The 12,734-nt window shown below is 44.7% G+C and overlaps 1 protein-coding gene across 1 annotated transcript in view; it reads right to left on the bottom strand.

The window, feature by feature from the left end:
- The window catches only part of TMEM131 (transmembrane protein 131), a gene marked incomplete at its 5' end in the record, with an annotated part of 200,920 nt that overhangs the window by 130,615 nt on the left and 57,571 nt on the right, over positions 1 to 12,734 (bottom strand). Inside the window, one exon of the mRNA XM_081100672.1 lies at positions 11,800 to 11,840. Within this exon, the coding sequence (XP_080956798.1) occupies positions 11,800 to 11,840 (41 nt within the window). The remainder of the gene's footprint in view (positions 1 to 11,799; positions 11,841 to 12,734) is intronic.

Here is a 12,734-nt window from a genome sequence, read left to right as displayed (position 1 = left end):
TGTTCTCTATAATCCACAAATGAGTGAGATCATGTGGTATTTATCTTTCTCTGACTGGCTTATTTCACTTAGCATAATGCTCTCCCAAGACTGAGAAACAGCGATCAGGCTATCAATCCCCAGAAGGAAAGTAGGGGAGGGCGGGGGTATGGGGAAGAGATCAACCGAAGGACTTGTATACATGTATATAAGCCAAACCAATGGACATGGGCAACAGGGGGATGGGAGCATGAGTGTGCGGGGCGGGGGGAAGAGGGGGAGGTTAGGGGTTAATGGGGGGGATGAGGACACATTTGTAATACCTTAACTAATAATAAAAAAATAAAAATAAATAAATAAAAAATAAAAAAAGATTCATGAGGCCTGCTCTGCCAGCATGACTCAGTGGTTGAGCATCGACCTATGAACCAGGAGGTCACAGTTCGATTCCCGGTCAGAGCACATGCCCGAGTTGTGGGCTTAATACCCAGTGTAGGGCATACAGGAGGCAGCCAATCAACAATTCTCTCTCATCACTGATGTTTCTATCTCTTTCTCCTCTCTCTTTCTCTCTGAAATCAATCTATATTTATAAAAGCCAAGTGACCAAATGATGGAATGACTGGTCGCTATGACGCACATTGTGGCGGCCAACGGGCCTGATGGGGGCCACGATCGACCCCCGCCAACTGCCCATGGCCCCTTCCCCTGGCCGGCCCCGCCCCCAACCGCCCCCCCCCCCCAATGACTTGGGGCAGGGCCAGCTGGCCAACCTCCTGCATCCCCTCCTCCCCATTGGCCCCCCCCAGCCCGATAGGCCCCCATCGGGGCAGGCCAGCCGGACCCCGCACGAATTCATGCACCAGGCCTCTAGTAAAAATACATTAAAAAAAAAACAAAAAACAAACTAAACAAAGACTCATGAAGCCCAAACGACCCCAAATAGGTTGGACCTGAAACAGGTTATACTAAAACACATTATAATTAAACTGCCAAAAATCAAAGACAGAGCCCAGCCAGTGTGGCTCAGTGGTTGTCAACCTATGAACCAGCAATTCACAGTTTGATTCCTGATTAGGGCACATACCCAGGTTGTGGCTCGATCCCCAATAAGGGGCATGCAAGAGGCAGCTGATCAATGATTCCCTCTCAACACTGATGTTTCTCTCTCTTTCCTTCTCCCTTCCTCTCTGAAATCAACAAAAATATATTTAAAACGAATCAAAGACAGAGAATTTTGAAAGCAGCAAGGGAAAAGAGATACATTACATATAAGGCTATAGGTGGATTTCTAAACAACAACAAACAAACAAACCAACCCACAAAAAAACAACTTTGCAGGCCAGGAAAGAGTGAGAAAATATATTCAAAATACTGAAGGAAAAATAACTACCAATCAACAATACTATACCTGGCAAAACTGTCTTTCAGAAATGATGGACAGATAAACACTTCCCCAACAAACAAAATCTAAGGGAGTTCACTTTCGCTGGACCTTTCCTACAAACAATGTTAAAAGGCATTCTTCAAGTAGAAATAAAAGGATGCTAACAAACATTTAAAAACATGAATTATGTGCAGAACTCACTGGCAATGATAAATACATAGTCACCAAGTCCCATTTTCTAATACTGTGATTATGGTGCTAATTCATTTACAGCTCCAGTTTAAAAGTTTTTAAAAAGTACCAAAATAATAAACACTAAAATAACCTGTTACTGAATACACAATATAAAGTATATGTAAAATTTGATATCATTAAAGTGTGGGGAGGGGAGTAAAAGTGAAAAGTTTATGTATGCTATCAAAGTTAAGTTGTTATTATCTTAAAAAAGAGTATTAAAAATGTGATTTTTTAGTATAATGGTAACCACAAAAAGGAAAACCTGTAGTAGTTACACAACAAATTATGATAAAGAAGTCAAACCATACTTCTGCAAAGGGTCATCAAATCAGAGAAGACAGTAAGGTAAGAAAGAAGGAACAAAGGATTTTAAAAAAGAAAGAAATTAACAAAATGACAATAGCAGGTCCTTACTTTATCAATCATTACTTTAAACAAAAATTGATCAAAAGACTTAGAATGGCAGAATGAATGAAAAAAGAAAAAACAAGATCCAAAGGTATGCTGCCTGCAGGAGACAAACTTTAGCTTTAAAGACACATATAGATTGAGAGTGGCAGGATAGAAAAAAATATTTCAAAAAAATAACTAAAATAAAGCAGGAATAGCTATAATTATATCACACAAACAAGACTTTAACAATAAAGGGATCAATCTATCAAGACAACCTAAAAAGTATAAATATTTATGCACCCCAACATCAGGGCACCTAAATATTTTAAGCAAATATCAACATTTAACTTAAAAAGGAAATAAACAGAAACATAATAATAGCTGGAGACTTTAATACTCCACTATCAACAATGGCTAGATCATCCTGACAGAGAATCAATAGGAAGCCGTGGAACTGAACAATATTATAGACCAAACAGAGCTAAGAGAAGTACACAGAACATTTTGTTCAACAATAGCAGAATGCATATTCTTCTTAAGTTCACATGCAACATTCTAGGACAGATCATATGTAAGGCCACAAAACAAGTCTTAGCAAATTTAAGAAGGTTGAAATTATAGCAAGTATTTTTTCTAATCATCCTAATATATAAAAAGCTAGGGGCCGTCATGACCTGAACGACCAGATGGATGACTGAACAGCAGGCTGTGTGGGGCGACCAGGCCAACAGGGGGATTAGTGAGAGACAACCAAACGACTGAACAGCAGGCCGGGGGTGACCAGGCCGGCAGGGGGGGAAGTGAGGGGCAACCAGGCTGGCGGGGGGAGGGGGCAGTAAGGGGCGACCAGGCCAACAGAGAAGAGCAGTTGGGGCAACCAGGCCAGTGGGGGGTAGGGGGGGCAGTTGGGGGCAACCAGGCCAGTGGGGGGTGGGAAGGGCAGTTGGGGGTTACCAGGCCAGCAGGGGGCAGTTAGGGGTGACCAGGCAGGCAGGCAGGTGAACAGTTAGGAGCCAGTGGTCCTGGATTATGAGAGGGATGTCTGACTGCCGGTCGGACATCCCCCGAGAGGTCCTGGATTGGAAAGGATGCAGGCTGGGCTGAGGGTCCCCCCCCCCCCGGCATGAATTTCATGCACTGGGCCTCTAGTCCTATCTAATACTAGATAAACATGGTAATTGACCGTACCTTCGCTACGCCTCCCATTGGCTAATCAGCGTGAAATGCAAATTAACCACCAACAAGGATGGCAGCGAATTTGCCTATGGCAGGCAGGGCGGGACACCGGGAGCCGCCATCCAGGCCCCCATGTGTGACCCCAGGAGCCGCCGGAAAGCCGGGCCGCAGGCAAGGCAGCCCCACGGGACCCAAGAGCCGCCTTGCTTGCGACCCGTGACTGTGATCGTGATCAGAAAGCCGGGCACAGGCAAGGCGGCACCCCAGGACCCAGGAGCCGCCTTGCCTGCAGCCCGTGATCATGATTGTGATCGGAAAGCCAGGCCGCAGGCAAGGCAACCCCCTGGAACCCAGGAGCCCGTTGGCAAGGTCTGCAGGCAAAGCAGCGATCAAGCTATGAGGGGGAGGGTGGGGGGCAGGAGGAGCTACAGGGACAGCTCTGGCCGGAGACTGAAGACTCCCGCCGGAGGGAGGAGCAAAGACTGAAGGCTTAGATGCAGCGAAGACTGTGTCCAGAGCGATGATGGAAGGTGGTGGCCAGAGTGAAGGTCTGGGTCCCAGGTGCCAGAGGAAAACTGGTGCTGGCAGCCAGGGGATAGAGGGCCTATTGCACGAATCTTCGTGCAACAGGCCTCTAGTCCTATCTAATAAAAGAGAAACATGGTAATTGGCGTACAACCGCTACCCTTCCCATTGGCTAATCAGGACAATATGCAAATTAACCGTCAGCCAAGATGACGGCCGGCAGCCAGGCAGCTTGAAACTAACATGAGGCTCGCTTGCTTCAGTGACGGAGGACTCCAACGTTCCCCGCCTGCTGCTGCAGGCCTCTGAGCTGCAAGCAACTATGTAACAAACATAGAAGCTAAACAAAACCCCAGAAACCTGCCGGACTTCAGCCAGCAGGATCGCAACATTGTAAGCAAAGGCCAGAAACCTACTTTCAGCAGCAGAGGCCTCAGAGCTGGAGCCAAGCCTCAAAGCTAAAGCTGGCCCAGAATAAAAAAAAAAAAGAAAAAAAGGAGCGGTTGGGAGCTTCAGTCACCCCCAGCCTGAAAACAGCCCTCAGCTCCTCACCCAGACTGGCCAGGCACCCCAGTGGGGACCCCCACCCTGAAGGGTGTGTGACCAGCTGCAAACAGCCATCATCCCCTCACCCAGGCTGGCCAGGCACCCCAGTGGGGACCCCCACCCTGATCCAGGACACCCTTCAGAGCAAACCAGCCGGCACCCACCCATGCACCAGGCCTCTACCCTATACAGTAAAAGGGTAATATGCCTCCCAGCACCAGGATCAGCGGAGCCGCGAGGCCTCCCGGCACCGGGATCAGCGCGACAGGGGGCAGCGCCCAAACCCCCTGAGCGCCCTGCGGCTCTGTGTGTGACAGGGTGCGGCACCCCAACCCCCTGATCGGCCCTGCTCTGTGTGTGACAGGGTGCAGCGCCCCAACGCCCCCCCCGCAAAGGCCCTGCTCTGTGTGTGACGGAGTAGAGCCATAACCTCCCCATCGGCCCTGCCCTGAGTGTGGGTGATAGAGGGCGGCGCCCCAACGCCCTGATGGGCCCTGCTCTGTGTGTGACAGGGGGCTGCACCCCAACCCCCTGATTGGCCCTGCTCTGTGCGTGACAGGGTACAGAGCCCCAACACCCCTGATGGGCCCTGCTCTGTGAGTTACAGGGGGAAATGCCCCAACCCCCTGACTGGCCCTGCTCTGTGCATGACAGGGGGTGGCGCCGCAACCTCCCCATCGACCCTGCCTTGAGTGTGACAGGGGGTGGTGCCCCAACCCCCCAATCGGCCCTACCCTGAGCGTGACTGAGGGTGGAATCACAACCTCCTGGTCGCCCTGCTCTGTGTATGACAGGAGGCGGCGCCCCAACTCCCCAATCGGCCCTGCTCTGAGCCCGACCAGGGGCTGCACCTATGGATTGGGCCTGCCCTCTGCCACCCGGGAGCAGGCCTAAGCCAGCAGGTCGTTATCTCCCAAGGGGTCCCAGACTGCGAGAGGGCACAGGCCTGGCTGAGGGGCCCCCCTCCCCGCCAAGTGCACAAATTTTTGTGCACCGAGCCTCTAGTCCTATATAATAAAAGCCTAATATGCTAAGTGTCCAGCTGTCCAGTCATCCATTCAACCAATCAAAACATAATATGCTAATGATATGGTAAGGCTGCTCAACTGCTCGCTATGATGTGCACTGACCACCAGGGGGCAGGTGCTCTAAATGGTAAGTGAGCTTGCTGGTGGGGTCCAGCTAATCGGACTGGGTGAGATGGGCAGGACACGCCTGGAGGCCTCCTGTAGTCCCTCCCCACCTGGCCAACCTCCCGTGTCCCTCCCTGGCCCCAATCGTGCACCATTGGGTCCCTTGGCCTGGCCTGCTCCCTCTTGCAACCCCTTGGGGGATGTCGAAGAGCTGGTTCGGCCTGACAGTGGAACAACCAGTCGCTATTACGCGCACTGACCACCAGGGGGAAGACGCTCAATGCAGGAGCTTCCCCCTGGTGGTCAGTGCACTCACACAGGAGGAGCACCGCTCAGCCAGAAACCGGGCTCACAGCCGGCGAGTGCAGTGGCAGTGGTGGGAGCCTCTCCCGCTTCTGCAGCAGTGCTAACAATGTCCGACTGATGGCTTAAGCCAGAAGCGGGCCTAAGCCATCAGTCGGACATCCCCCAAGGGCTCCCGTACTGCAAGACCACGCCCCCCGAGTGCACGAATTTCGTACACTGGGCCTTTAGAAATGGTATAAAACTAGACTCAGTTATAAGAGGAAAACATGAAAACTTACAAGTACTAGAACATGGAAATTAAACAACGCACTCCTGAGTAACTAATGGATTAAAGAAAACATCAAAAGGGAAATGAAACAGTATCTTGAGACAAACGAAATGGAAACACATCAATCAAGGATAAAGGAAAGCAGTTCTAAGAGAAAAATTTAGAGCAATAAAAGCATACATCAAGAAAAAAGGCAGATCACAAATAAACAAAGTAACTTTATACAACAAGGAACTAGAAAAAGAACAAATTAAACCCAAAGTTAGCAGAAGAATTAGAGCAGAAATAAATGTAACAAAGAACAGGAAAACAATAAAAACAGGTAAATAAAACTACGTGTTAGTCCTTGACAGGATAAACAAAATTGACAAATTGTTAGCTAGATTAACCAAGAAAAAAACAGGACCCCAAAATAAAAATTATATATGTAAGAGGATACCACAAAAATACAAAGGATCTTAAGAGACCACGTACTATGAATAAGTATACGCCAACAAATTGGAAAACTAGAAGAAATGGATAAATTCCTAGAAACATACTACTTACCCAAACTAAATCATAAAAAAATAGAAAACCTAAACAGACAAATAACAAGCAAGCAGACAAAAATAACAAGCAGACAAAAACCTCCGAACAGGAAGAAAGTACAGGGCCAGATGGTTTCAACAGTGAATTTTACCAAATATTTAAAGAAGAATTAATTCCAATCCTTCTCAAACACTTTCAAAAAAACTGAAGAGGAGGGAACACTTCCAAACTCATTATATGAAGTCAGCATTACCCTGATATCAAGGACACTACAAGAAAGGAAAACTACAAGCCAATATCCCGATGGATATAAATACAAAAAACAGCACATTAAAAGGCTCATACACCATGATTTATCTCTAGGATGCAAAAATGGTTCAACATATGCAAATTAATACATGCGATACATCACATTAATAGAATAAAAGGTAAGAATCATACAGTACATCTCAATAGATGTAGAAAGTGAATTTGACAAAATTCAATATCCATTCATGATAAATACAACAAACTGGGTATAGAAAGAATGTATCTCAACATAATAAAGGCCACACATGACAAGCACACAGCTAACTTCATACACAAACATGAAAGGTTAAAAGTTTTCTTCTAGGATCAGAAGACAACACCATTTCTACTGAACATAATACTGCAAGTCCTAACCAGAGTATTCAGGCAAGAAAAAGAAACAAAAGGCAACAAAACTGGCAAGAAAGAGTGACATTATCTCTATTTGCAGATGACCTGATTTTCCCATATAATAAAAGGCTAATATGCAAATCAACTGAACAGCAGAATGACCAGTCACTATGATACACACTGACCACCAGGGGCTGATGCTGAACACAGGAGATGCCCCCTCATGGTCAGTGTGCTCCCACAGGGGGAGCGCTGCTTAGCCAGAAGCTGGCCTCACGGTTGGCAAGTGCAGCAGCAGTGGCGGGAACCTCTCTTGCCTCTGCTGCAGTGCTAAGGACCCCTTGGGGGATGTCCGCCTGCTGGCTTAGGCCCACTCCCTGCATGCCATTTTGCATATATATACAAATAGAATCATCATATTATATATTTTAAACTTATACAGTGTTATTTATCAATTCTATCTTAATATAATTGGGGGAAATGGTGCCTTCTGAGGAGCTGAAGTTTTTAATTTTGATAAGTCCAATTTATCATTTTTCTTTTATGATATGTGTTTTTGGTATCCTAAAAAAAAGCTTGTCCAGGTTGCAAACATTTCTACTAAACTTACTGTAAATGTTTTATGCTTTTAGCTCTTACATATATGCCTGCTGTCCTTTTTAATTGTGGTTTATGTTGTGAGGTAATTTAAAGTTCATTTTTTCCCCCTTATAAATATGACACAAGATGTCAAAAAGCTTTTAAATAGGTATTTTAAGCCACTTGTCTTAGATACCTTGATCCCCTAAACTAAAACCTGAGGTTTTCACAATTGATTCTAATACCCTCTCCAAGTGTGCTGCTTCCTTCCACAGGTATCCTGTCCCTTCAACAACACATATGCTTGATGACCTCATCTGAAGTGGTGTCTCCACGACCCTTGCAGACCCCTGAAGCAGGGGGTATATCCAGAGCCCCCACACAGAGCGGATACTGTAAGAAGCTGAAAGCAGAACCTACTCCCACCTCTCTTCAACACTCTTCCCTGCACTGTACTCTCAAGTCCTGATGCATGCCTTCTGCATGCCTCCACTGGCATCCCTGCTCTTTCATCGCCTTTCCCCCTCTAATTCCTACTAATTCTCTATATCCTCTTCTAGGAATGCTGGCTGAAAGAGAACAGATAGTGAATATTGAAGAATTCCGTATTTGGTATAAGAATAGTCAAAGAGAAGGCAACACTGAGCTGGCAATCAGAAGAGAATGAATTCTGCCCTGGCCAGGTGGCTCAGCTGGCTGGAGTGTCGTCCCATATACCAAAAAGGTTGTGGGTTCGATTCTCAGTCAGGCAACATACCTAAGGTTGAGGTTCGATCCCCAGTTGGCCACAGACATGAGGCAACCAACTGATGTTACTCTTTCACACCAATGTCCCTCCTCCTCCTCTAAAAACCAGTGAACATGTATCCTCAGGTGAGGATTAAAAAAAAAGAAGATAATGAATTTTAACTAAACTTGGGCACTTCCCTTGGTTCGATGGGTCTCAGCTTCTTCATGTGTCAAACAAAGGGGCTCAACAAGACAATCCACTGGGGTCTCTTGTTAGAATAATCTCTGATTATATGACAACTTTCATCAAATTTTCAAACCCAAACTCTGACACTTTTATAGAAGTTTGTATTTGAACTGAAAGAAAAAATACAATTTCTATTCTGATACAACTATACATTTACAATTTCTGTTGTTACACGACTACACATTTTACTTTATATTTCCATTTCATATTTTACTTTACATATACATTTCCATTAAAGTTATTCATATTTAAATGAGTTCAGGCACTGTTTAATTTGACTGTGCAGCACTGAGCCACATATAAAAAGAACTGGCTAAATTCTTCCAGTGTGAAGCTATGTTCTGATCATTACTGCTAGGGAAATACAGAGACTATACTTTCTCCAAGTCACATGTTTTAAACAAATGACTTATTAAATGTAATTCATAAACACAGCTCTTTAGTTTTTCTTGCTTTGTTTGTTTTATTTCATTGATTTTTAGAGACAATGGAAGGAAGAGGAAAAAGGGAGGGAGGGAGGAAAGGAGGGAGAGAGAGAGAAACATCAGTATGAGAGAGACAAAATGATTGGTGGCCTCCCACAGGTGTCCCAATTCAGGCCAGGGAGTGAACCCACAATCCAGGTACGTGCCCTTGACTGAGAATCAAACCAGCGACCCTTCGGTGCACAGGCCAACACTGTAACCACTGACCTACACCAGCCAGGGCCAGCCCTTTAATTTTTAGTTGGTTGGTATGAGCTAAATCTAAATTTAAACTTGTATATGACCATAGATTGAACTGCATCCTCCCAAAATTCATATGTTGAAATTCTAACCACCAATGTGATGGCGTTTGGAGATGGGGCTTTTGGGAGGTAATTAGGGTTAGATGAGGTCATCAGGGTTAGGCCCTTAAAAGAAGAGACACCAGAAAGCTTGCTTCCTCTTTCTCTCTTTGCCATGTGAGGACAAAAAGGGAGAAGGCAGATCTCTGCATGCCAAGAAGAGAGCCCCACTGGGGAGCCAAATCTGCTGGCAACTTGATCTTGAACTCCCTACCTCTAGAACTCTGAGAAATAAATGTCTGTTGCTTAGCCGCCCAATCTGTGTGGTATTCTGTTGTAGCAGCCTGTGTTGACTGCCTAATCCAGTCCATACCATATGGTATTACTGCATACCAATTTGAACCTAATGTTTATCTAATTCATTGTTTTGGTGAGAGAAAAGAGGTATGATTGTTTTAAAATGTATCTACAAATTCTCCAATATTCCCGCTATCAATAGGTGTAAATCTCTACCCCCACCCCACCAATGCCTTAATTCCATGCCAACCTAAGTGATCAAAAACTCTATGAGGATAGGTCATAAAAGGTGATCCAGTTCCCACTGGCTCTCTTTGGGATGTTCACTCTTGGAATGCAGCCACATGCTATAAAGAAGACCAAAGCTTTGTGAAAGACCACACAGAGGGGCCTACATGCAGGTGTTCTAGTTGAGAGCTCAGCTGAAGTCCCAGGTAACAAGCTAGCATCAACGTGAGAGCAACCCTATCTCCAGCCCCTTGCCATTGAGTCATTCCCAGCTCTGGCGTCTCCCCAGCTGAGGCCCCGATCACCATGGAGCAGAGGCAAGCTGTCTCTGATAATCTCTGCCTGAATTCCTGCCCTACAGAATCTGACAGCATAGCAGGATGATTGTTTTTTTGCCAGTTAAGTTTCAGGGTAGTTCATCAGACAGATCTAGATAATAGATAAGTGGAATGTGAGATCAGAATATCATGTATTCATGTAAATTCTTCAATATACTAGGAAAACAAATCAAAGCCCAGATCTTGATCATGATCATGATGAATAAGATCATTTTCATAAATGTAGCCCAGTATAATTCCATAGCTAATTTCCTAAGTGCTGGAATAAAGGACTGAGGAAGAAGCACAAGATATCAGGCATGCTTTTCTCAACACTAATTTTGCTTCAGATGGGTCAGAGTTCTACGGTTCTTAGACGGTCCAGCCAAGGTGACATCAAGCTAGACTCTCAGTGGTCTGGAAATATTCCAACCAGAGTCAAAAACATTTGGGGAAGGGTGAAGGACACAAGGCAGCATTACAATTTATAATCATAATAGCAGAGAAGTCTACACCTCACTGTTGGCAGTTGGCATGTCCTTAGGGCACGGGTCACAGCAGATCAGGTCCCAAGAGGCATAAGTAAAACATTAGGGAGAAGGACAGAGCAATAGGGGAGCAGGGACATTTAACTGCAGATAGGAAAGAGCAAAAAACAGTGATTACTGAAGGAGTTTCATTATACATATTTTGAAAGTAAAGTTTTTAGCTGTCCTAGTCTTAATTGGAATATTTGCTACTTCTGTCTCAAAATAAAATGTTCTGTTGATGCCATCTGAATTTCACTGGTGTGAGGATACTCCTGGATGTACTTTAGTATCAAGGATCTCTCATTCACAGAAAGCTCTTCTTCCCCTCCAGAAACCAGCTGCAGGCCCTCACTGGATATGGAAGGGGATCGGGCACTATCATTCTTTATATTGTCTCCATAATAGATGTGAGAAGCTACCAAAAGACCAAAAAATTTGGAGGTGTGAAAGGCATCTTCAATTCACATGCGTGTATACAGTCTCATAACACCCGAGGGTAAAACCACTCTCCTGTAGTCATGAGAATCTGTGTTTTAAAGGCATCCTTTCCAGGGGACTGGCTCTCACTACTCCCAGTTCCCCCTCTAGGAGCCTGCAGACAAAATGACCTCTGGCGATACTGAAGGCAGCAATGGTCAGTCCATAAAAGGCAGCGAGAGCCACAAGAAAAGTCTCTAGGGAGTTACAAAGTTGATCCTCTGACAAAGCCAAGAAGTTTCAACTCTGAGTAAAAGCCTTTCATAGATGATATACTACACAACGCATCACATGCAAATTCAGATTTTAAAACCTGGTTTTCCATACACAAGACTTGAAATACATGATATAGTATGATTTATAATATACTTTTCCCTCTTCATCAAAAAAAGTATGGGGAAGAAATGGGGAACATTGCAGGAATCCCCCGGAAGGACCTGAAAGTATGTTAGTATTTTACTAAATCTACTGAATTTTATATATTGTAATATATATATATATTCCTTCTTTACCTTTTTTGTTGATAGGAACTGAATCCAAGTGTTGTCTCAGTCTGTGAAAGGAAGAAAACAATGGTAAAAATACTAAAACAAAATCTTGGTACTAGAGACATACGAAATATCCAAAATATTTTATTGTAATTTCAATCTTGATCTTATGCTCACTTGAATTTCCAGGTTAAACCTGATGCCCAAATCATATGAAGTGACTTGTCACACTACTAGTATGTACAGGTGTCCTCTGCTTTTTGTAGTTTACATTATGCCAGTTCACTTCACAGAACACCTACGTTAGTACCTGCTTTCAGTACCCAAAACAACCCAGAGCATCCTAGCCGTATCTCCCTTGATTTTGTGTGTCCCTTTGCAAGCCGTGTCCTTCGGGTATCAGAAAAGGCTAAGAGAACTCGCAAGGATGTTAAGTTTTAGCATGAAACTGGACATAATTACGCATATTGATCGTGATGAACAAAATAAAGACACTGTGCCTGTGTTGAATTTTGGGTCTGGGAACACTTAAATTTTTTCCATAGATATGACTGCTTCTCTGCTTTACACCATTTCGGCTTATGAGAAGTTTCACAGAAACCTTTGCTTTCAGATAGAAGCCTATAATTTAAGTGTGAGAATAATTTGGATGACATTTTTTAACACACGAGAAAATAATACAAGGCAATGTAATTGATTTTTAAAAGTTTGCCAGACCACCTCCAATGAGAAGAGTCCTCTTCACAATCACTTTGTGAGGCTCCATGAGCCTCACTGCTCACTGTGACCGCTGTGTGCCACGTGCTGGTGTGCAACAGTTCCTGCCATTATAGACCTCAGGGGATTGGAGTGGGAGCGAGGTGGGTAGAGGTGGAAGAGGGTTTAAGAGGGATAAACAGTGATGGGGGAAAAAAAATTAAAGAAAAATGTGTTTAAACATTGAATAAAGGACTATGAAA

The sequence above is a fragment of the Myotis nattereri genome (assembly GCF_964212035.1).
Source record: "Myotis nattereri genome assembly, chromosome: 10".
NCBI classification, from domain to species: domain Eukaryota; kingdom Metazoa; phylum Chordata; class Mammalia; order Chiroptera; family Vespertilionidae; genus Myotis; species Myotis nattereri.
Note: the sequence above shows the minus strand (reverse complement) of the source record. Positions and strands in the feature narration are given on the sequence as shown.